This window comes from Argiope bruennichi, chromosome 9, assembly GCF_947563725.1.
Source record: "Argiope bruennichi chromosome 9, qqArgBrue1.1, whole genome shotgun sequence".
Lineage (NCBI taxonomy): Eukaryota > Metazoa > Arthropoda > Arachnida > Araneae > Araneidae > Argiope > Argiope bruennichi.
This window is the reverse complement of record NC_079159.1, coordinates 40,784,018-40,810,806: the sequence shown is the minus strand read 5'-3', so window position 1 is coordinate 40,810,806 and position 26,789 is coordinate 40,784,018. Positions and strand designations below refer to the sequence as shown.

At 29.9% G+C, this 26,789-nt stretch overlaps 1 protein-coding gene across 1 annotated transcript in view; it reads right to left on the bottom strand.

Moving 5' to 3' along the window:
- Positions 1–839: 839 nt before the first annotated feature.
- Positions 840–26,789, bottom strand: part of LOC129984166 (probable chitinase 10) — a 42,287-nt gene continuing 16,337 nt past the window's right edge. Inside the window, exons 2-8 of the mRNA XM_056093969.1 lie at positions 15,583–16,467; positions 15,100–15,452; positions 11,621–11,878; positions 10,109–10,212; positions 8,464–8,581; positions 5,344–5,529; positions 840–1,559 (exon numbers count right to left, since the gene is read on the bottom strand). Coding sequence (XP_055949944.1) covers positions 1,290–1,559; positions 5,344–5,529; positions 8,464–8,581; positions 10,109–10,212; positions 11,621–11,878; positions 15,100–15,452; positions 15,583–16,467 — 2,174 coding nt within the window. The 3' untranslated portion in view covers positions 840–1,289. The remainder of the gene's footprint in view (positions 1,560–5,343; positions 5,530–8,463; positions 8,582–10,108; positions 10,213–11,620; positions 11,879–15,099; positions 15,453–15,582; positions 16,468–26,789) is intronic.

The window sequence follows — 26,789 nt, the reverse complement described above, 5'->3', positions numbered from 1 at the left end:
TCATCATTATACGACTATTTATTTTCTCATATAATATCATTTCAATTAACACTTATTAATGTGGAATTATAAAAAAAGTAAAACACTTTTTTTAAATAAAATTCCTTTATTTACACATAAATATCCTTTTACAAATACAAACATTTTCTCCTCGGAAAAAATAAATTAAATATTGAATTGGTTATTATTCAATAATAGTAATGAATTACAAAAAAGCACAGATTAGTTGAAATCTGTAGTTAAAACATTGTTTACTATTATGACAAAAACTTAAGCCAGAATGGTAAAACAACTGACAAAATCCAATTCTTTAGGTATTAAATTACATTTCTATAGATAGCAAATTTCCTAATAACTCATTATCGAACATACAAATGAACAGGAGGATTGAAATTTATTTATCTAAGAGATAATCTATCAATACGTATTTCAATCATTTTTAATAAAAAAAGCACCAGATAACTAAAAATATAATCTATAAGAAAATAAAAATAAATAAATAATAGGTGGAGTTCATAATTAGAAATTTTTTAACTGTTTCAAAAACAGTAATAAACTTAAGAAACAATTAATAAATGACTGATGGATAAGGAAAAAAAACACCTAATTTTTCTGTTGCAGCAATAAAAACTTTATTAAATTTTGTTTCAAATGCTGAAATTTTGAGTAAATTTTTATACTCTTTCTTATTCAGACAAAATTCTCTAGTTTTTGTTGTAAGACACAAATATATAAAGTAGCATTGAAGTCACAAAATACATTTTAAATATTATAATTTTTAATGACTAATTTTAAAGAAAATTCCCTTTCCAATTATTTAAATGAAATTATGGGAAAATAAGTATGGAGAAGTTCTCCACAAAAACAAATAGTAAAAATTATAGTTTATTTTCGTAGTTTTAAGAACCAAACAAGTATAATTTAATTAATCATTTTGATACAAAATGACATGAAGGCTATAAGATTCAAAGGCATAATCCATATAATCATGTATTCTAAATAGACTCCATTTTTTAAAAATTATTTCGCACTTTAAAATAACAGCTAAATTGTCCATTCGATATTTTCATTTAGTTTCTTCTTTTCATTTTGTTTTTGAAAATTTTCATTCGATGGATCATTACACAAATTAGATGCCATCTGTAATCAATACGTTTAGCAAATAAACTGTTTACTTTTTGGAGTCCATCAAAGTATTTATTGTCCGATAGCATGCTGAATAAAAATAAATTGGAAAAAATATTTTTTTTTGCTCCACAGAAAACAAACCAAATTCTTTAAAGGAAAATTTACTTCTTTCCTTTCAATTTGCGTGTGAATTCCATACCCGCTATCCAGATAAGAGGGAACTTTTTGGCAAAACACTTCGTTTCGTAATCATCACCGCCTACATCTTTGATGAGTAAACCGCCATAACCGCTCTCGGCTATCCACTTCACTTTTCTGACCACCATGAGGGGATGATCGTATCCAGCCCACTGATCACCAGAGTAGGCATAGTAGCCCACGTCTTTGTCCTGTTCCTCTGTCCAATTACCGGCATTTATGTATTGGCATATCTGAAATGGAAGTTCACAGTCTAAACATTCGGATTCTAATAATTCAGTTTCTTTATTCAGAACTAACCATTCAGTTTCAAAATTCGGTACTTGTTTATTATTACAGCCTCTAGATTATCATGGTGATTTTTAGTTTACGCTAAAAATGGCAAAATAATTGGCTTACTTGGTGAATTTTAGATTACGCAATGATCGCCAACTTCATTATACAAGAGATGTCAAACTTTTGTCAAGATGGTACATTCCCGGATTTCCTTGGATCAGATTACATCAGTTACTTCTGTTTGCGATTGTTTTTTTTTAGCGATTTGTCGTAGAGGTCATAAAAATAAGCAAGAATCCAAAATTATATATTTAAAAAAATAAACGACACAGATTAAGTAATATATGAATCCAGAAGAAAAGGCAAAAAGGGAAGTTTTAGGTTAGGAACAATTGGTATACTCTGTTTCACCCTAACTTGGCAGTATTGTAAAAGGCAGAAAACGTGATGCTCCGCGTTGGGAAAGAGTTCCCCATCAATTCCGACTTTAAAATAGTTAAAATGCTCAGAAATTTATCAAATAATATCATAAATTACAAAAATCCTTTTTTTATCACTATGTATTTAAAATTATTCTCAAGTTAGAAGTGTTTATCTGTTAAGTATTTTGTAAATAAAGCGAACGAATAAAACGAAACGTTTGACATAATGAATTCCACTTTGGCTAGAACCGGTCTTCAAGGTCAAATAATTGGCGCCCTTTTCTTTTACGGCCCCGCCAACTCAGCTTCATTTAGTTCCTAACCATTATCACCTTTCGTACTTTTTTATTCTCGCTTTTTTACCAGCTGATATTTTTGATACTATTAATCACATTAGTAGTTATTAGTTTTGATTGTTGAATATTTATTCGATTCGTCTTTTCTATTCACTTCTAAAATGTCAGAAAAAGAAAAAGTGTTATCACCGAATACGCTGTGCACACCTTCAAGACGAGTGAAATCAACAAAAAGTGCAACATGAAAACAGAAATAAAGGCACCCAGTCCTTTAAGTACCCCTGGAAAGAAGCGACCAGGCTCAGTAGGTAAACATTCAGTTCATTTTATGAAAAAGTAAATATGATGATGTAAAAATGATGATTTTACATTAAAATATGATGATTTTACATTATCCTGTATCTGACGAAAAATCCATGCATTTATTCGTAGAAATGAGATCCCAACATTAGATAAAGTTTTAAAAGATGTGAACGATGATACAGATATATTTTCTAAAAACATTAACCGAACTACGCTTTACAGAATATTGAAAGATTTAGGGTTTTCTTTTGAGAAACGATGAAACGAAATGAAATAACTTTAATGATTTATTAAAATAATGTATTAATAATATTGAACAAAATAATGAAAATAAGGAAAAAATTAATTCTCTGATTTAAAATGATAATATAATAAAGTTAATAAATATTTACTATTTGGCGAAAAATTTGCGAGATAAAGTTCCGCCAGCGATCTGCATTCCTAGTAACTTTGTACTTTAAAGTAACCCAGTTCCCCTGACAACGACTGCGATTCGGCTAGCCTAGAATATACACTACTGCCAAGTTAGGGTGAAACAGAGTATAGTTCTCATGTTCTATTTATAAAGCATTTTCGCTAAAGAAATAAAAGTGACGTTTGATGGATTAGCTGGTTAGCATTTTGAGAATCAATAATCATCATTCAGATTAAATTTTCGAAAGTGTTAAATTAGTCCGTGGATGGCTCAGAGTATACGTTGTTGACATCAATAGTTAGACAATATTGATGATTTTGTTAAAGAAATATTGGGAAATATTCAAAAGTATCCACAAATAACACTGAAAGAGTGAAAGAGAATATTCTAAACAGCCCTAAAAATCAACATTTCCGTTAGGGTAGAACTGCAGATTCCTCGGCCTAATATTTGATATACATTGGGATGTTATTACCTAGCTCAGTCTAAAAGTAACAGAAAGTCTTCTAGTAAAGAAGATAATTTAACAGATAATTCTGCAGATAAATGCTGAATGAATGTCGAATCAATGACTCATGCATTGGCGACAATTTGGCAACAAAAATAAAAGTGCCCGAAACTGCTGAAACTTTGGAGCTATATAGATTAGGAATTGGGTCACAATAGGTTTTAAGGAACTTTATTGTCTTGTCACGAAAGCAGCAAAACACCAGAAGACAGAGTATTGAGTCATTCGGTATTGAACAGAGAGATAAAAATAACAGACGATCGATAGATGCGAATAGTTGGATGAAGTCTCTCTTCTGTGAGATTTTTCTAAGTACTTTGTACTACTACAGTTGTTTATTGTCAATGTTTTCTGCTTGTATGCTGCTATTTACATCAAATTCTGCTCTTATGTATGCTTCAGCAATGTTTAATAGTGTATATTCGTGCTTCTGTGCAGAATAAATCAACTTTATCCGTTATGAGCTTATTGAACTTTTGATCGCACAATCTATGCACGGATTTTGTATAATTTATATAAAATTATCATTAGTGTAATAAAAGGAAGACATGTCGGACGTTTCTAAAAAGAAATATAGTCTTTTTAACTTTGCATTCATATAATAATCATAATTCTGTACCATTTATTTTTGTAAAAAATAAAACCTTGAAATTTAGAACAACCTGTTTGATTAATAGTAGTATCTAGATGAAGATTTCTGTGAAGCATTAGAAAAAAAGTTAATAAGCAACAAACTTAAAAAAGTAAAATAAAGTTCAACTAAACACATATTATTCTTTTTTCAGAGCAGATGTATGTTAAAAATTATCTTCGGAAATTTCAAATTTATATACAGAGTGGATTATTCCTGTTACTTTCTATTTGGAGGCCTATTCGGAAAAAAAATCAGAATTAAATCGAATTTCATATACAGATGATGGAATAAGGTATAGAGAAAAGAGTTCCTTAAAAAAATGTATTAACATAAGTGAACGGGTGGAGAAATTTTGTCTCTGTAGGATCGAAAACGGGTTTGTTCCTACAGAGCCTACAGATATCTGAAACGTGGAGATTCGTTAAGCCTTCGAACTCAAAGTTCTTAACGATCACAATACTATCTCTATACTTAATATATGAGAAAGGGAAAACCTCGAAACCTTGTTGCATGATAACGTTTTAAGCTTGTTACCTCTATTAGTTTTTGTTGGACCTCAGCTGCTGCTTTTCATGCGTAATAATTATCACATCATGCAACTAGCTGCAACCGACTTCTAAATATTATCATGTTAATAAAAATGAGACTGAAAATTCTGCTTTGAAATTGATGACCAAGGAACATATATATTTTTTAAAATCATAAACATTACCTTAGTTAAAAATAAGTGGCAGAAAAATTTGATGAAATAATCAAATCATTTTAAATATCATTGCAGCAATAGGAAACAATGCTACAAACTGTATTTAATATTAACTTTGAAGAATCTATTAAAATTGAAGAAAAAATTACCTCGAAATAAAATTGATATCGTTGAAAAGCTAATGTTCTTTTTTGATTTTAAAGTGATGCAAAAGTGAATTTTTATGATAATATATTTCGATATTATTGAGATAAAGCGTTAAAAGACCTATTAACTTTAATTAATTAAACCATAAAATTTCTAAAACCGTTTTCTTAGTAAGCATATAGTACACAAGATGCAACTGAGTGATAATTTCAATGTTTTGCTATAAAATTTAGATTTAACGATTTTTGCGTAACACTGAACTTAGTTTATTAGAAATAGGCCAGTCTAAATAGAATATCACGTTTAAATGTACCTCTCTGTAGTACAGAGTCCCTCCACTGTGACTCAAGGCCCCTGCTTTTCCGGGTCCTGTAGCTGGTGCTCCGAATTTGTGATTCATCGGATTCTTTAGAGTGAAAGTTGTAGCGTAGGTGGCTATTCCCATGTTCAGCTTTATTTTAGGCACTCCTATGCTAGCCCAATACTCCATTGCTGCTTTCTAGAAAACGAGGGAACTATCAGATAGGAGTATGGAAAATAGCAGATTATTTATATTATTTCAAGTACCAAATTTTTTGTGAAATTACATTAGAAATTTATTCCGTAATTCAGATGAAGCTCCAATATTTGTGAAACTGATACTTAAGAAAGAGCGATGCAATAAAATCATTTGTTTTTTAAAAGACATCGAGTAAAATATGCGCAGATTCCCAAACGTAAATATTCTATTTCTGCTTCACTGCCGATTTTATATCTTTCGATTTAAAATTTTGCATAATTTAGTCTTAGCAAATTTTTTTAAAATTTTTTACTATTTTCCTAATTTTTTATAGATATATAAATCATACTATTTTAAAAGCCCTATGCCGTTCTGTTACTTATGTAAAACATTTCCTCAATTTTTTTTTTTTTACCTATCAAAATCCTGAAAAAAGAGTAGTAGTATTTAAAAATGGGTACATTTAAAAAAAAATTTGTTTAATTTTAAGTCAAGCAAAATTTAAAAAATTATTAAAAGTGTAGCTTATATTGAAATTTACTCAAAATGAGCAAATAAGACGAATTTTCATATCTTAATCATCAACAACGGGGAAAAAAGTCATATTGAAATATCAGTAGCGCAGATTTAGTTTAGTTTTATTAACGTCCCGATTTTAAAGCAACACTAGTGCTATTTTGGGATGGGCCTTGTAATTTTGAACCTCGATCAGATGAAGTGGACGACATCTGATCTGGCCTCCCTTCTCCAAACTTTCACACCGTACAAGCGGGAGGGCGTTTGACCTCGACGGATTTAATATGCAAGTCCGCTTACACGACGGTTCTTTGGTGGGATCGGGTCTCGAACTTGAAACTCTCCGGTACAGAACCTTACCATTTTCCGGTACCTCCGAAACCTAACCACCAGGCATGACAAAAAATTTTGGTATGATTGAAAAAATTATTTTTAAAATTTTTGAAATGATGTAAAAATTATTTTTGTTCTAAAAATTTGTTTAAATTGAAAAGAAAAAATGTTAAAACTTCGTTTAATTAATTAAAACTCTAATGAAAATGAAAAAAAAAAAATCACTCCGAGATGTACATTCCATCACCTTCTGTAGAGTGCCAGCACACACACGCTGACACCATTCATCTTTATTAGTAGTAGAGATTGGTGAAAAGTAAAATTCGAAGACCAAGAAGAAATTGAGCAAGATACACAACATTTGGAAAATGTTTATTTGAAAATTTAATAAATGGTGTCGATTCATATTTCGTATTAGATGAACAAGAGTGGCTTTAGTAGCCCCACTATAAATATTCAAATCAGGTTGACTCCTACTAATAAACTTAGTAAACTTAAAGAACGATATTTACTTTCGCTATTGGTGGCTGTGAGCTAGATTTCGCGAAAAGTGTCTGTAAACAGACAAAGAAACCAATATCAACAGCTTACTGAGATCGTCTAAAACATGTAATACTGGTAAGAAAAGAAGGATTTTCTTTTCGCAATATTGAAAAAATTACTTGGTAGTGGTGTATCATCCTATATGCATAATTCTTGAATGCAATAATCATGGGAAGATATATAATGCTCTGATTGCACAGGGATCTCTAATTAGAGAGAAGATCTTTATGTTTGCCACATGGTGTTGAAGCACTATACAGTATCTGCAGTAGAAAGTCAAGTTTTTATCGGTCTTGGAACGACATATTAAATAATAACAAATCTGTTTTTTGGGAACACTACAGAATCTAACGTCATGTAATGTTCATGCCTCTAAACTCGAATCACTACTATCTACAACTTGAACAGCATTAATATACAGCTTTATGGAGATAAAAGTGGAGATCTGTTATGTTCACAGATGAAAGTCACTTCATTCTTGGGGCTAATGATGGTCGTATGTTGATTAAAAGGAGGTCAGGCGTGCGCATAGATTGCAAGCTTTCTATAGTATAGACACACTGGACCGAAACCAAGAGTTATGACCTGGGTAGTAATTTTTTATATCAGAAGCACTCTTGTCATTAATCCGCGCACCTTGACAGCTACTTTTGAATTTAGTCTGGCTATCCGTTTGTGCAACCATTTTTATTCTATCCAGAGGGGTTTCCCAATAGGAGAACACTTATCCCCATACGCATTCTTTCACTCAACATTCTTTACAATGTGTTCACATGTTCCCATCTTTCTCCCATCGAGCATTTGTGGCATATTATTGGAAGACCGATCCAGAATCATTCATAATCAAAATAGACTACTGCTGATTTGACATACCAAGTATAACATATATGGAATTCCATCCAACAAAATATCATACGGTATTTGTACAACGCAATGAATGAGCGTTTTCATGCTCGGCTTCAAAATCGTGATGTCTACAGCGATTATTAATGCAACATTTGAACTGGCACTTCCCACATATCCTTTGATTTTTGACTTGATACTTTTATTCACTAAATTTGTTATCTAGACAAATGTGTTGTCTAAATTTTATTTCTGTAAACTAAATTATATTTGGTGTTGGGATTTCACTTCCATCTTTCTAGTATTTTCATATGTTTCATGCAGTTTTAAAGTAGGTAATTTTTGATGCAGGAGATTTTTTTGTAAGAATTTTAAAGTGAAACTTTAACAGTCATAATTATGGATAATGTTTTTTTGAAAATTCCAGCCAATTCCAAATTTGATGCTGATTTTAAAGATTTCTTTCAAATGCTTTTTTTCTAATTATTTTTTTTATTCTATCCTTTGGCAGAACTATTTTTAAAGAACAAAATTTATATGATGTTTTCAAAATATTTTTGGAAATAAATATTTTTAAATATAATAAAATATTTTTGGAATATATTTGGGAATAAATATTTTTAAATATAATAAAATATTTTTGGAATATAATTGGAAATATTTTGAATTTTGAAAATATTTGAAAATATTTTCTCTTACCGAATTTAAAGTCGGATCGCTGTCATTAGCTTTCTTGTCAAATTGCGTATGATGACCTGTCATCTTTTCCCAGGGGCCATGCATGTCGTACGTCATCACATTGACATAATGAACTGCTCTAAAGAAGATTATTATTAAACAAAGTTATGGAAAAAAAAATAAAACTAAACATACATGTTAACGATATTCTCGCTTTTGCAGAAGAAGTTAGAAATTTGAGAGTATGAGATCCCTTAGATTCTTTGTCATCGAGATTTTACTTCGGTTAAAAATAGCGAGGTCCGTTTAGAAAGAACCCTGATATATATTAAAATCGCAACGTTATTAACTACGTTATGAAAAGTTTGATTTACTGTCAAGGCTGTATAAAATTAGAATCTTTAAGAGAATTATATTGATTTAATGTTGCCTTTGTAAACACTAAGTTACATGATCGAATTTTAATTTTACTAATCATTTAAGTCCAGAAAAATGAGCAAGAGAAGACATTTGTAAGTTTTATGCGCATTTTAAGTTTTATCGTTTCGGGGTTTTTTGGGGGGGATGGAGGGTGGGGGAGAGTTAAAGCATTAGAAAGGAACTGGCAAAGTTTGTACAACATTCAGACTCAATTCTCAACACAGTTGACCAAACATGCGTTACCGCTCTATTTATTGCAGAATTCTTCTTGTCCCGATTTTCTACTATTGAGTTTGCTAAATATTCACCAAATATATCTGTTAACTAAATAACGAACTTTCCCCTGGCCTGAACATACATTGGTTTATTTTGCTCCTATTCAAATCCACCTAAATTAAAATTTTCCTTAAAGTAGAAAGGTATCGCTTAAATTAATTTTTTAATCTATAAAAATCTTTAAAAACATTTCAAGTAATAGAATTCTTTGTTTTTTATTTTAAGTTCTTGTGATGGCAAAGTCACATAAATTTAAAGAAAATTTTATGATTCATCTATTTTTTTTTATGAATTCTAATTTTTTTCTTTCACTTTAATTGATAATGCTCAAAATATTTTATGCTAAATGTTAAATTAGAATAATCATCTTTTCAAATATTGCTTGAACAACATTACATTTCATATTCTAAACAGACATTCTGAAATTAAAGAACTGTAAAGTCTGAATATAAATTTATATATGTATATTTCATCCCTTGTTAAATCCATTGCTTTATTTTAAAGTAGTTAAGATTAAAGGAATTATAATTTGTTAATCAATCTTATAAAATATAGAAAACGACTTAAAAAATCACGCGATTTGACTTGTTGAAAAATATTATCAAAATTTATGTTAAAAAATTATAATAATAATATTTTAAATCTCAAAAGTATGTAAAGGGCATTGAAAGATTTTTTTCAAAATTTTTCAAATGAAACAGTTGCAAATCATTAATAAAAATAATCAGTAAAATTTATCAAATATTGTGGAAATTAGAAATTTTGATTTTCGTAACTGATAAATTTGGAACTGCATGGGAAACTCAATTGCACATTAATATGCTGACTTCATATTATATCATGTTTGTTTTCATTTTATCCATTTTGCAGTATGTTTTTGATTTGATGAAAGGGTAATTAAATTAAATGTATATAGATTTATTGAATTTTCACTTGTATTACATTTTAATAATATTAAAAAATGACTCACTTAGCAATTTCGGTACCATTGTATCCAGCTTTAATTTCTCTTTTAATTGCAGAGACACTAATTGATAGAAGCAAATTTTCATCATCAAATGCTTTTCGTATTTTCTAACAATAAAGAAGCAAAAAAAAAAAAAAAGGAAGTCAGAAATGAACAATGGAGGGTTATTTTTTGTAATAAAATCTTATGAGAATGTTTAAACAATATATCTGAATTGTTTATGAGCTTCTAATCTCGTTTGAGAATTATTTCTCTCTTTTATTAATTTAATTTTTTTAAAAATTAAGTAGATTATTTTTCAACGTTGATACCTCTGATAGCTTGTTTTATAACATTTATTAATCAAAAACAAGCTAGAGGATACAAATTAGAAGACATTTAGAGGCAATTTGCATGTCTTTTGGAAACGCAGAAATTTTGAAGCTTCGAATTTCATCTCGATAGTTCCAAAGAGTGTAATTGAATTTTCAAATGTGTTAAATGGTCTGCATGATTTATATATTCGCTTGAATGCTAGTTCCAATGCAATTTTAATCTCAATTTTAGTTTCTAAAATACAGATATTTCAGAACTTATAAAAGGAATAATTTACGTGTATAGGAAAAATAAATAAAATTGTAACTTTTGTTTTAAGTTTCTGTGAACGAAAATATTATCAAGAATCGTCTAGTAAGGCTTTTTTTTAATCTTCATTCGCTAGCTGAATATAATTTTTTTATATCTTTATTCATGCTATTGTGGATTTTAATATCTATTCATGCTATTGAGAATATTTTTACATCCTTTATTGATATTGTGGATTGTAACGTACATCTTTAAGGTTATATTTAGCATTCTCTCACATTAAGATTTTATAAAATTTTCGGAACTTCATAAAGGTTTCATAGACATCTTTTTTTAATTACAGTAATTGAAAACCTGTGTGGCATAACATCATTTATCAGTTCAGAGATAAACACAATTCAACTTTATTTTCATTTTCAAATTCGATTCCATTCACCATAATGTATAATAATTGCTTTTCCAGTAAAAAATTTATTATCCTATATTATTGCTCTGTAAATAGACTTATTATTCAAAAAAATTCTAAACGTATTACTTAAATAAATAAAAAAATATAAAAAAAGTAATAACATAGCATAACAAATTATTTACCAAACGATTTTTTTCATTAGCAGCTATCATTGCGAAAGAATAGAATTACAAATTTTAAAAAAAGTTGAATTGTTTCTTTCCTTCACCTAATCATTGATGATATGTCATAATAAAACTTTTATTTTATGTATAAGCATATATCGTTAGATTTTTACTAGAATAAATAATGCTTAAATATTATTTTTTGTATCAAAAACCTTATGCATTAGTATTCTAAATTTTTAAAGATAACTTTTATAGAATTGATTAAAACGGTAATTTCAATGATGTTAAAATTAAAAAGAAAAAACTTGGAAAAAATCACACTATAATGTATTATTTAGAACCTTTCGATGCTTACCTCATATTTGTTTTACTTACTTTTAGAAATTTAGCAAAATTAGGTTTATCTTGAGGACTAACACCAAGTGCTCCTTGCCAGCAGTTTGGGTACTCCCAAGCAATATCTAAACCGTCAAATCCGTGGTTTTTTAAGAACTGGACCGCTTTAGTGATGAAATTGTTGACTTTTTTTGTCGAAGCAACCAGATCGGAATATTTTTTTGTGCTGTCCGTCCATCCTCCCAAAGACAGCATCACTTTCAAGTATGGATTAAAATACTTTAAGCCTACAGTTTTCTGTCAGAAAATAAAATTGAACATCAATCCAAAAATATTAACGAATGCTTTAACAATATATATCATATTATTACATATGAATATAATTATTCAATTATAATTGTTTGTGTTAATTTCAACTAAGCCTTTTATGCAAGGTTAGATCACCGTATTAATCTTTCACCTCATTTGCTTATTATAGAAAGGGATCGTCTTATTAGAGTCAAGTCCTGTGGCGTCGCAGTGCAATTAAAAATATCAATGTCAGTCATATAACTTCTAACAGTACATTGTCATTCGTCACTTCACTGTCTTAACTGTCATCACGTAAACTGCCCAAATAATAAACATAATCTTTCTTTTTTGACTTTCAATAATGGAAGATCACGTGATTTAATATTTTATGAAACAAAACAAATGCTTTGATATTCACTGAAACAATGAAAATTACAAGAATTGGCAATATTGGAAAGAAATGGCTTACAGTTCATTTTTATGCAATTGTATATTAGAAAGTTATGGAAAGCACTAAAATGACAATTTTAAACTTAATAAAATTGTAATAAGAATTTGAAAAATTGCTCTGAGATGGGCATTTTAGAACTCTAAAGTATATTTGTATGAAATTTGATAGTTCCGTATCCAATAGTCTGACTTATAAAGCGCACATATAAACACACATTTCTTATTACTGCTATAGAAAACGAAAAAATAAAATGAATGACAGTAATTCCTAAAGAGAAATACGTTTGAAATTTCTGTTACTTAAAATTAATTGATTTAAAATGTTATGGCATTTTAAGAAAACATATTTCCAGAAGATCGTCAGTCCGGTAAAAAAAAAACTACTGGTGGGTCTTTGTGCACAACAGAAGTAAAATTTATGAACAGTGCTAAATCTCAACAATTGTATCATTTCAAAATTACATTAAATAATAATTGATCATTTATAAAATTAAGGTCAAGCTCATGGAATCAAGTCATTTTTGCTATGGAAATAAACATAAGGGGGAAGGATGCTGTTTATCAGTAAATTAATTAATTCAAAGATACGAATTTCTAAAATATTTCGTTGTTTCTTCCTACTTTTAATATTTCTGAAAATGTTCAGAATGTCCTCGATCCTTAAAATGGACAAATAGGAATGACCACAAATAGACAGAATAAAATTTGCCATAGAAACTAGTTCATAAACCCTTCATAAGGGCAGAAAAAAGTACATTAAAAAAAACTGCGACATTAGCGATTATTATTCCGAAATGAAACAAAAGAGGCAAGAATTGTCGATTATATGTTCTAAAGACTTTATCTTATCCTTTTTTTTTATTTACTTACATTAACTCCTCACTATGAAGCAACACAAAAACTACCTTCGGGCGTATTCGAATGCTGTAATTTTATGCAGCTTTGAACGTAAGGGTAATAATACAAGAAAGCTACTAACCATTTCTTCAAAATCTATGTCGATGGAAGTGCGTTTGATTCTAGAAAATTTGATGGACTCTAAACATAGATTTCTTTGTTTGATTCAGGATTATTTTTCACAGTTGCCAGATATATTTTAAATATGATTTATCATCAACGACGGATTGGCCAGGGATTGGATAGACCATTGAAATCTTAAAATTCTAGATTTGACTATCGAGAGATACAGCATGCAATTTATACTATGTACGAATATCTGGTTTCAGTTGTTACGATGATCACTGGTTCTGTGAACTCGAATACAAGACCACCAAAGATTTTCCGAAGAACAAATATATAATTCTTTCTTCGCCAAGAGGTGACTATGTAATGAAGCCTTTTTTGTGGTACAAATCACATTGCGCCACACAGATATATGAGTGTTCTTTTTTCTTTGTTATTCTTTCATATAAAATAACTAGCGGGAGTCCCCAAAATTTCCTCGCATACTCTCTAGTAATCAATTTATCCCATAGAACGCCTTGTATGGAATTGTCGTACAATAGTTACGAAATATTAACCTTTGACACGGACTTAGCATTTTTACTGAATCTATCATGTCAGCCTTGGCGAGTTATTTGGCGATTAATCAATAGCATGCGTTTATAGTATCCAAAAGTCGAATATGTATTTTAGACACTTTTTCTCCAATCGATTGAAACAAAAATTTGACACAAAACTGAACTTGTAGTCACAGAATCCCATGTCAAATTTGATAGATTTAAGTCAAAGAGTTTTTGAATTAACACGTTTGCATGTTTCTAAAAGTACAGACAGACAGACAGTCAACTCTATCTCAACTTATCTATTTTATCTCTTCGTTTTGTAATTATCGTGTTAACTTAAATTCGAACAGCTAGCTGGGCATGCAGATATATAATTTTGACAGAAATCTACAAATTTGATGTAAAGACCATATTACAAGTTTCGTCTGTCTAGTTGAAAGCATTTTTGAATTATTTTTGTCACAGACAACCGGACATTTTCTAAAAATGTGTTTTTCGAATTTAAGGAGGTTTAAAACTTATAGATTCGTCAAAATCTTCAGTTAGAATTATTGACGATGATAATACTTACAATATACTAAGTAGACGAGAAATTAAAAAAAGGGTACACTATTTTCTTTCTCTGTCAATATGAGTGATTTGAGACATAGAATATAGTGCTACAGACACAAAGTTCTATAGCGTATACTGAGGTTATTTGCTTTGTATCATGGCTTTGCTTTATTGGTTCAAGATTTCGTTGTCTCGGAATATAATGTTTTTTTTTTTTTTTAAATAGAGGAATGGGTTGGATTGTAAGTCATAATGCTAAAGAGGTGGACAAAATAAAATTGTTATTGATGCTAAATAGGCACATTAAATTCCAACATTACAATGAAATAAATTCACATCTTCCTGCAGTCGTGTAGCAAACCTAACTGCCATGAAATCCAACATGTCGCACTTATACCTTATTATGTCATCACGCCTGTTCTTTACTCCTGTAAAAAGTGCATTGCACTCCATTATTTTACTTGATAACGACTTTCTTCATTGGTTTATTTTAATTATTGCAAATAAAGAGGTATTTATTTGTTTGTTTTTTCTGAATAAGTTGATATTTCTGTTGGTTATTTTAAATGCTAAGAAAAATTTAAAAATTGCTTTTATAAATTTTAAAAATTCGATATATTTTTTTGCGATTTCCTGAATTTTTTTTACAAGCTGAAAAATTTAAGGAAAATCAAAACAAAAAGAACGTTTGGGTATAAAATAAATTTAAGTATAACTTACATTATAAAAGTTCTGCCCATAGTCTAAGTCAGGGTTACCAGGACTTATTTCGTAAGTCGTGGAATTCAGCTTTGCAAACTCATAATTGACGATAGTGCAAAGGCGAGCTGGAATCATTGTGGGTTGAAATCCAGATTTCAAGTACTTGCCAATATTAAATAAGCAGACGATTCTTCCGCTTTTCAGTGGATCAGTTTGGTAATAAATATAAAATGGAAATTTTGGCCGATCCTTTGGATTGCTGCTGTGAGCAGGATTGTAATTTTTTGGAGCACTGTTGTTAGACGGATAGTCGTTATTTGGAAGAAAATCTGAAGGATGATTAGTAGTATATGGATCAGGATCAGACTGGCCTAGGCGAAAAAGAAAAAAGAATATTTATTATAATTCTTATGAATTTCTAAAAATGCATTTTTACATAAAATAGCAATTTTAATATTGACAGGATTGACACTACTGCCATTGCATAAAATAAAATTATACCTTCTTGGGAATCATTTTTCGGATATTCATCATTAAGAGATTTTCTTTCACCTTGTTGACGATTCTTTGGCGCTCCAAAACTTTTCAAAGAAGTATTTTGATTGCTGTTTCCAGAAAATCCAGGATTATAATTGTCATTTGAATTAAAGTCAGGAGAACGGTTGTTGCTTGGATTGAAGTCAGGAGAGCGATTGCTATTTGGATTGAAGACAGGAGAACGATTATTATTTGGATTAAAATCAGGAGAACGATTGTTATTTGGATTGAAATCAGGAGAACGATTGCTGTTTCGATTGAATTCAGGAGAACGATTGTTATTTGGATTGAAGACTGGAGAACGATTGTGATTTGAATTGAAATCAGGAGAACGATTGCTATTTGGATTGAAATCAGGAGAACGATTGTTATTTGGATAGAATTCAGGAGAGCGATTGCTATATGGATTAAAGACAGTCGAACGATTATTAATTGGATTGAAATCAGGAGAACGATTGTTATTTGGATAGAATTCAGGAGAGCGATTTCTATTTGGATTGAAATCAGGAGAACGATTGTTATTTGGATTAAAGTCAGGAGAACGATTGTCATCTGAATTGAAATCAGGAGAACCATCATTATATGGATTGAAGTTATTAGGAGGATTATTATATGAATTGTGGAAAGTCGGATTGTTGTTATTGGAATTGTAATGTGGGGAATCCTTAACATTTGAGTTTATATCAGTTGGATATCTTTGATCCTGCTGGGGATAATTTCCATGATTACTGCCTAGTTCTGAATTTCTTGTAGATGGATAAGGATTTCTTCCCATTTCTGATGGCGTATTTGGTGTAAGATAAGCAGGACGACTGTTTCCTGCAGTATATGGATTCGGAGCCATTTGACCTACAAAGAAAGAGGTAACTGATAAATAATTTTATCAAAATATTTTAAAATAATTTATATGGAAAGAAAAAAATGTTTATTCTTAAATAACACGTAAATCCATAATAAAATAAAATGAAATTCATAATAAAATTATATTATTGTTATCATCGATTTGCTCATATCAGTAAGTATAACTATATTTATTACAACGGGAAATAATCATTAAAAATACATACCAAGAATTCAATTGTTACATAATCAGAAAAAATTACCCAGATTCCATTCATTGAAATAAGTAAATTCAATCAACTCTGCTGAGTTTTATATCTATCACAAACTATAAGATTTATATTCATTCACTAATTAACGTAATAAACCACAAATATTTTTTATTTAAATATATTCTATTATTAGTCATTTATCTTCTATTACATTATTTATATTAAATATCCACCCAATGTAGGTACGGTATAATATTATGAACATTTTTTCCTACTGAATAGTGATTTACACTCGAGCTTTACATTCTGAGAGCGAAATAGGTAGGCATAGGAGATTAAAAAACATTTTCTATGTATAAAGAAATCAACAAATTTTGTCTTGTGGTCTGAAAAAGTGTTTGATGTAGAATGATACATTTACTTATTTATTTTGGAGACTGAAAAATATCCCAAATTCAAAGATTAGACAAAGTACGGAGAACGAATTTTTTCATCAGGCTTTTTCACAAGTAAATACACACACACACACACACACACACACACACACACACACACACACACACACACACACACACACACACACACACACACACACACACACACACACACACACACACACACACACACACACACAAAATAGGTTGGTTGTATGAAAATATGCATTTTTTTTTGATATTTTACTAATCGCTTTTGGTGAATAACTGATTTGTTGAGGATATTGGTTTAATTTAATTTCAGCTTAATCATTTACATATCATTTTCTGCCCATGATTTCGTCGAATTGCCAGATATTAAATCTGTGTTATTTTAATTGTCTTATGCTCCGTTTATTTCGTACATAAACTATTCGTACCATTCAATGGCTCCATAAAATTACCACTGTGTACATGAATTCTTCGTACCATTCAAAGGTATCATTCCTTTACCATTGTGTGCATGAACTGCAGTCCCATAACATCATAGCGCCGCTCAAAACGTTAATACTCGGTTCGGCTATTTTCTAAATTTCATGGTAACTGTAGCTTTAATTTTTTGATATATCTTATAAACTACGATAATATTAAACTGAATCATTTTTTTTCTTCTTTCAACAATGGAAGAAAATCACGTGGCTACATATTTAATAAAACAATGAAAACAGTCTGAATTTCAGGACAACAATATACGCTACTATGGAAAATATTAAAAAAAAATTTTGAAAATTGACAAAATTTAGTAAAAAACTTTTTTAGACTATTAGTTTGGTATGCTTAAAAAGACAATTTTTTGAATTTTCAATAGTGTAAAATTCATTATGGTGCAATAATATTTTCCGAAGTTTGCCTTCTTATAAGCATAATCAATTTTTAAATTGAATCAGTTTTTAGCTATCTTGTTCGCATACTTCGAAATATGCAGAATGAATCTTTTAATAGATTAGGTCTAAAATCTGATTCTGTCTACATTTCTAATTTTAAACGTGTAACGCTTAATTTCAACCATCTTACGATTTGCAGTTTTGAATTATCGTGTTTACGTGTACAGATGAATAGAAAACCGAGCATATTTCATTCAGCATTAAGCAAAAAAAACCTGCGAATTTAATGAAAAAGCAACATACCAGTTTTGATATTTGTAGCTTTTTTTTTAACCATCATCGTGTTCACAGATTACCTGAGAAACAGCCAGAGAGACGCTAATTCTATCCAGTGGGAGAGGTTTTCCAGAACTTTTCTCCCACACACCCTAACAAAAGTGTTTCTTTGTCTCTGTTCCTCCTTATATAAACTGGAGACCTTGGAGAAGGTTATGAATTCCACGTTCGTTTCAGTATCCCGAGACTGCCATTTTCCGATGATTCTACCTCGCTAAGCGGTGAGACACGGAAGGATAAGAGTATTTTCAGAATTCTTCGTCATTCTTTGACCTTGATTTTCGCCCCATTAGATACTTTTTCATTCAGTTTTTTTTTTTTCATTTGTATGTAAGTATTGTGTCATTTATGACCATAGTATTTTATTTTAACTCCAAGTTGTGCATTAATTGCTGATATGGCTAGATCAAATGACAAAAATGTTTTCAGGTGTGTCACGAAGAATATTTTGTATTTCATCAAATGAGATCAAAATAATCTTCCGTTGTTAATTTCAAAATGTTCTTTTCAAAAATTCAATTCTTTTGTTGAATAAGTCATGCTTTAGTGTTTTGTGCTTCGTGGTACATTAGAAAAAAACGGAAAATGCATTTTTGTCATCTTTTTTTCGATCAACTGAATGCAAAATTTGTCATAGATCTAAAATTTTAATGAAAGGATTTCTTACAAAATTTCTCTCTTCTAAATTGTTGCATTTTTAAGTTATCGCGTTTGCATGCATTTGAATTGCAAGTCTACAGACTTTCTATCCTTTGGCGGGTTTGTTTCAGAAACTGATTCAGATCTACACTTTAGATGATAAAACTGTATACTAAATATTATTTCCCCAGATTTTTAGATCTTTTTATTGAACGCTTTCGTGAGTATTTAAAAAAATTAACAAACTTTTATATGGGTGGATTTCGTTTGAAATTTAATAAAAATTACAAATTTGGAGTCAAAACCATTCCCCAAATTCCACCAAATCGTTTTTCTTGTTCGAAGTCTGACTACTAAAAGATGTCTTTTTAAACCAAATTCCATCAAATCGTTTTTCTTGTTCGAAGTCTGACTACTAAAAGATGTCTTTTTAAACCTAACCGATTAATTAACCGATTTAAACCGATTTCTAATCAAATCGGGTTTTTTTGTTCGAAGATTAACTACAATAATATTTTTTTTTAACCAAATTCCATCAACTCGTTTTTTTATCTCAAAAACTAACTACAAAAATATGTTTTTAAAGCCAAATTCCATTGAAATCGTTTTTCTTGTTAGAAGATCAGCCATAATAAGTGTTTTTAAACCAAATCTCATCAAAGCTAATCTCAAAAGTATGATTTTTGAAAAAAAATATTATTTAATGAAGTTAGAAGTAATATTTGGGAATATCTATTGAAACCTCATGACAGAATTTTTTGACAATTACAAAAATCACTTTGTACACTTCACGTGAAAGTCAGAAAGTACAATTTTTTCCCTCAATAAATAATAGATCATTCGTTATAGCAAATAGCTAAGAGGGAAAGAAAATCATATTTAAGACAAGACCAATGGTAAAGTGAGAAAAATTATCTTCATTTGTTAGTACAGTTATATTAACTTTCCATTCCGAAAACACATCATGCTTATTTTGGGATATATCTTGTAACTTTGAAGCATGGTCTGAATTTCGTGATTTCTTTTTAAATTTAAACACCTCAGTCTGTAAAAGATAAATTAAAAGTGCTAGTGAAAAAATTCGTCACGAATATACGCGACACTGAATGACTTTCAATTCCACTTGAACAGGTTGCTGCAAATATAATTAGAATTCAGTTCATCGATTTAATCGTTTAATCGAATGAGGAATCTCGGAACCAACTTACCGCAACATTTAGCATGCAGTCAAAGATGTATAGTTGTTTGAATATCTTGAATATTAAACATAAGCAAATAGTTCAGCCATCTACTGGACAGACTAGAAAGAATCGACTGGAATGCTTTTTATGATTAAATATATTTTCACGATACCAGAAGAAGTGTATTCTTTGCATAAATCACAAATAGATATTGTATTAATGTGAATATAAGGAAATGATATTTTAACAAAAATTAAAAATAGTTACTTTCTTGTGTATGATGTAAAGAAAGATAAGGAATTATAATCATCAATTAACTCTAACGAAAAAAAAAATTCTGAATTATACCTGATGATCACTCAAACAGCAGTTCACTAAATGGAGGGAATTTAGTAGGCAATTTGTAAATATAAAGATTGCACACCTTTAACACTCTTTTAATATGGATTTATATCAAATTTCAGACTTAATCCGATTACAAAAAGTCCGTCGGTCTTCTCGGGGCCATTATGATTCAATGGTAAATTGTCGTTTAAGGTCTCCAGGTTCGAAACACGAATGCACTCAAGATATTTCATGTGTATAGGCCTAATTCATGTTAAATCTGACGTTGTGAGCTTAATGTCTTCTCGTTGGTGTGATACCGATGTTTGGAGAAAGGAATGTCAGTTCAGAAACTGTCCTCGTCATCTGACTGAGATTTAAAATTACAAAACCAGCCTCAAAATAGCATTAGTGTTGTTTCTAAAAAGGCGAAGTATGAAACCAAAGCCTTCTATTTGTTCTTTCACATTTTATACATGTGAATGGGGTAACTCAAATACCAAGAGCTGGATAAATAAAATTCTGGATGAAATTATAATGCAAACAATGTAAATCTGATTCCACTTTTGGAAAAATTTTGTTAACAAGTTTTCAGTTTGTCGACCTGACTATTCAATCGTATGTGAATGTAGTAGCTCAAGAACAAAACCAACTAGAATGTTAAATTTTTGTGGGTGATTTTTGCATCAAAACCTTAGAGGTTTATTTAATTTTGGACAGAATTAAATTACAAGTAGACTGTCTATTTATCTGTCTATCCTTGTGTCCACAAAAGAAAGGTAAATAATATTAGGTACATGGTCTTGACATAAAAAATTTATATTCCTGAATTTTAGACTCATTAAGTCTACGGGAAAAGATCCAAAAATACGTACTGTACAAAGATAGTTCAAAAATTCAATTACAGTTGAAAGTATTGTTTTTTTGAAATTCTTTTGTCTTTCTATACAACAATATTTTTAAACACTCTGCTCTAACAATGGGTTAATAAGCATAAAAAAATTTCTTTTAAAATTTCAGGATTTAAATCTTTATAAAACTTATTTGTGTTATTTGTGACTTTACATAGGATATTTCCTATACAATCATTTTTAGAATTAACATTCTGCAAAGTAAATTCAACACTTTCTTTAATTTTACTATCAATCTTACAACATCCTGAAGCAGAACTTAATCTTCAACATTATTTGGTGGTACATTCTCTCATGTCTAAACTCAAATAACAATTTTGATAATTGATTATTCTAAAAAGTTCTCTGTTTGTTTCTAAATCATCTGATTTTTTTCCCTTCATAATGATTTTTATTTCTAACTAGCTGGAAAAATTCTTAAACCAGCAAATAAATCTGCTCTTTGTATCACATTCTGCAAAATCATTTATACGATCCAACAGAAAACTATTTGAATAACTATGGCAGCGAAACCGAGTTGCTGAAATGACTAATTCTGTCAATATTTTTAAAATTCTTCAATATTTTAAATCTAGATAAAATTTTAAAACCTGAATTGTGATAAGGAGGAAACATATTTTAGCACCAAGAATATTTTACACTAGATATTTTCTTTAAAATTGCATTTTACTCTTCGCTTTGTAAAGAGAATCAAATTTAAAGATATTTTCCTAAATTCCGCATATTATTTATTCATTACTATCCATCTGTGGCAACAGTTCATTCGCGGGAATATTGGTTGTGTAATTAAATTATCGGCTGTGTACCAAGTCTCTTATGCATAGCTTTATGCTCATAATTCTTTCGAAAATATTTTTAAGCTTCAAATATTAAAATAATCATCAAAGGTATGTTATTTTATGAGCCTTACACTTGTTCTAATGATTGGGTAGATGAACCATCCAAATAGAGTCAAGTCCCTTGACATCGAAGTGTTATTAAAAATTTCATTGACTTGGTAATTTGACTTTCTCGATACAGTAATTTCACTTTCCTATTTCTCATGTAAAATGCACTTTCTTATTTCATTATAATAAAGGGAAACATTTTTTTCTCAGCTTTCAAAAATGGAAGAAAATTAACAGAATAAATATTTGATTAAACAATGAAAATGGATTGAATTGCACTTCAACATTGAAATCTGTTTTAGAAAATTATAATAAAAAAAGGGTTTTAAAAATTGCTAACAATTAAAAGGAATTTGAAAATTTGCATGTTTATTAAAAACAACGTTAAAGTCAGATTTTTCAACAATATCTTTGGCAGTAATAACTGAAAAATGAACGATAATCGCGTACTTTTTAATTAAAATTATTTTAAAATTTAAAATTAATTAAAAAATTACTCTGAATTACTTATTTCCACATTTCAAAGTACATTTTTCTAAATCTGATAGCTCTCTCTCAAATGATCTGTACTGATCTCTCAATGAAGTGCCAATAAATAAGTGCCAGTAATTAGGGGGCTTCCCAGCCTGCTCGCCAATTCTGACGTTCGAATCTGTACATGATGTTCGTCAATTTCAGTTAGCAAGTTTTTAAACTCCACTAGCCATTCGTTCAATGCTGGAAGTTTAATCTTTCCATGATGAGAACATACATTTTCCGATCAGTCTACTTCCGATTCAAAATTCAAACCCCCACAATGAGAACCTTATTGGCTCATATCTTCAATACCTAAATACTAAATCAATTTTCCACATTTTGCCGCCAACTTAGAACTTTCATGATCAGTGTTTTTTTTTTTTATATAATTTGCCTCATTCTCACTCGATCTTTCTTCGTATTTTTTTCTTCATCTGATATCGATGGAAGCCCCATTGCTATTTACTTAGATAATCATACGTCGGCTAACCAAAAGACGAACTTGAACTTGAATGAAAACAGTGTAGGATACAGTGACAAAGGCTATTATACCCTGACCAAGAGATGAAAAATTTCCATTACTTGGAAAAGGCAAACAAACTGGAAAGTTAGTGTTGCCACAAACGGTGTGTCTAAAAGTAGAATTAATAAATAATATTGTTTTAAACTCATTTGCTGTTATTTTGGTGTTAATTAAAGCTTTAATTTCCCTTTTTGTCACCATTTCACCGTCAAATGTGATATAATTACTTACTATGATCTTTTCATTAAATATTTCAAACAATACTAGTAAAATAAACCTCAAATGTCCTAGGTCAGGTGACTCGCTATCTACCACTCGCAAAGCGAATAAAATGCAATGTTTACGTAAAATTTTCTTTTTATGTGATGGATAGAAATTAAATCATGATAAGCGAATCCTGAAAAATGTTAAACATAAACTCTGTTAAAACATAAAAGATTATATAGATATAGATAGAAAGATTTTTAATCCATAAATTGTGTTGTACGTACATTGCAGTATTTTTGTGATTTCCACATAATTTTGCCTTTCATCACCTGTTCTGTTGAACACATAAGATAAAAAGATTCATAACGTAACTTGCACTCATCACTGCTATTTTACGACTTCGTTATCTGTGTCAATATAGATTGTTGAATTTTTGTCGCGGTCATTCCCTAGAACATATTTTTTACTTGCACCTCAGAAAGCTATAAATAGCAATTAGGTTCTATGAAAAACAAAAGGTGGGAAGAAACAGATAATATTTTTTTTCTTTACATCACAGAATATTTTGACAGAATGACGGAAATAAGTAAATGAAACGCGTTAACATTTACGTGAAAAACCGTCACGCGTTTGCGGCGGTAACACATTAAATTTTGCTCAAAGCAAACTCGTGAAAATCGTGACTTAGTTGATTACACTTTCATCACGTGACTCTTCCGGTGAAGAAATATCGGTTGGTTCCCATAATGCAACTGTGTTAATTACATCATTTTATATGTATTTTTTATCACTGATTCAGAGAAAATGGGTTGGTAATCCTCGAGATGACATTCCATTTAAATGACACATTAAGTGAAAAAAGTAGAAAGACATAAGAGTTTTTTTTTTATTTAAATGAACATTGAAAAATCTTTCTAGATTAATTTAATGAGTTACACTTTAAAGGATTATTTACAAACAGATGACTATATCTGAAACTTGAAAAAAAAAATACAAACCAATTACAATAAAAAAAAAATCAATTTTAATTATTTCACACTCTATGAAAAAAAAATAGAAGGACTTTCTATTTGCACTTTTAAACTGTGCAAATAAAAATCTTATGAATAGGAGATTCTCCTACCATTGGCTTTGATTCTTTTAAAGATTCGATTTTTCATCGAATCATATAAAGTTTGAATTTCTGTTTGGAAAAATTTTCCTTATATATCACTGAAAGATCCCCAAAGTCGTCTACATATTCAAACTGCTTGCCTTTCCCTTAAATGCTCGATGCACAATCGTTTCCCGCATGTTCTTGACAAGGTTGAGGTTCGGGATTTCAGCTGACCGAGTAAAATTCGAATATTATTTTCTGCAAACCAATTTTTTTACATCATGAGCTATGTGGATTCATGCTCCTACATATTGAAAAATCCTGTCATTTCTAGCTAGCTCAACGCCTTAGGGAAAGAGACATGAATTCAAAACTTGGATATAATCTGTGTGTTTCGGTTTGCCACTCATGAAAGCTAGGCTTGTTCTTCCTCCGTAACCAATTGCCAAACAAATCATAAAATTCCCTCCTCCCATTTGTCGGATAGAAAAAATCTTTTCTTTGTTACTGAGACAACGCCCATAGTATTGATAGCCATCTGGGACATTTAAATTAAACTTTTCCTCATCATGAAATATAATGAAAGCTCATTCTGAACTCCAAGACGTGTGCCTTTTAGCCCACTGGATTTGGTGTTCAATGCACTTTCAGTCCATCTAGGTTGGTGATACCTTTATGTGAATACGACTTTTTGAAGCTTTTATGTAACTAGATAATTCTTCTTGAAATGTGTGTAATGCCAGCTACGTTTAATGCCTTGAAAGCACGTTTAGGTTGGCACGTTGAAAGCACCATCTAGGTTGGTGATACCTTTATGTGAGTACGACTTTTTGAAGCTTTTATGTAACTAGATAATTCTTCTTAAAATGTGTGTAATGCCAGCTACGTTTAATGCCTTGAAAGCACGTTTAGGTTGGCACGTTGAAAGCACCATCTAGGTTGGTGATACCTTTATGTGAGCACGACTTTTTGAAGCTTTTATGTAACTAGATAATTCTTCTTGAAATGTGTGTAATGCCAGCTACGTTTAATGCCTTGAAAGCACGTTTAGGTTGGCACGTTGAAAGCACCATCTAGGTTGGTGATACCTTTATGTGAGTACGACTTTTTGAAGCTTTTATGTAACTAGATAATTCTTCTTAAAATGTGTGTAATGCCAGCTACGTTTAATGCTTTGAAAGCACGTTTAGGTTGGCACGTTGAAAGCACCATCTAGGTTGGGGGTTCCTTTATGTGAATACGACTTTTTGAAGCTTTTATGTAATTAGACAATTCTTCTTGAAACGTGTATGATACTATCATCGTTTAATGCTTTGAAAACACGTTCATTCTTTTTTTTAGTTCTCGAAAGATTTTTCTTTGATCATTGCATCTGTCTGTCACTCTTCTTTTTGATCTTCTGACTATTTAGATTTCTTATGAAATTCGAAATGTATGTAGCTAATTGCAACCATCTCTCATATTTTTGACATCATTTTTGTAGGCGATATTTTGATTCTTTTTAAAACTCACTTAACGATGCTTTTCTAAACTCTCTAAAAATGTTGAAAACGACTGCTTTTGATAAAATATAATGTTTTTCATTACAAAAATAGTTAAAAAAGAAGGGAATGCCCACTTTCAAGGTTTACAATATCTTCTAAAATAATTGTTTTAACATTATTTAGCATGGATCCTTCTTTTCTCAGGCACCAGAAATCGTTTAAGTATTGGGGGTTTTTTTTTATAACTTTTAGTAATTTATAAAATTTGCTCTTTAAATAATGAAAAAAAAGTAGTTAAATAGATGGAAGAAAAGGAATTTAGATCAATATTATCAAAATACAAAGCATAATTTAAAAAAAAATAGACTTTTCTACTTTTTCACATACTATAGAGCATTTCCAATTGAATAAGTTAATTAACACTAATGGGAAATGAAATTTCTAGAAAATAGGTAACAAAAGTTCCAAAGATGTATTCAATGAAAGTAAATCTATAATTTCATTTAAAGGTTAATTAATTTATTATTCACTAATCGATTTTACCGACTAGCTAGTTCACAGGAATTGTTGTGTACAACACATTTCTATAAAACCTCTTATTTGTATTAATCTCTCATTACTATTAAATTTCAAAATTTATGATGTTTGCAATTTATATTATTTTAGAAGCAATACATCCGTTTTAGACATTACTGTTTTTGTTTCTGGAATATGTTTC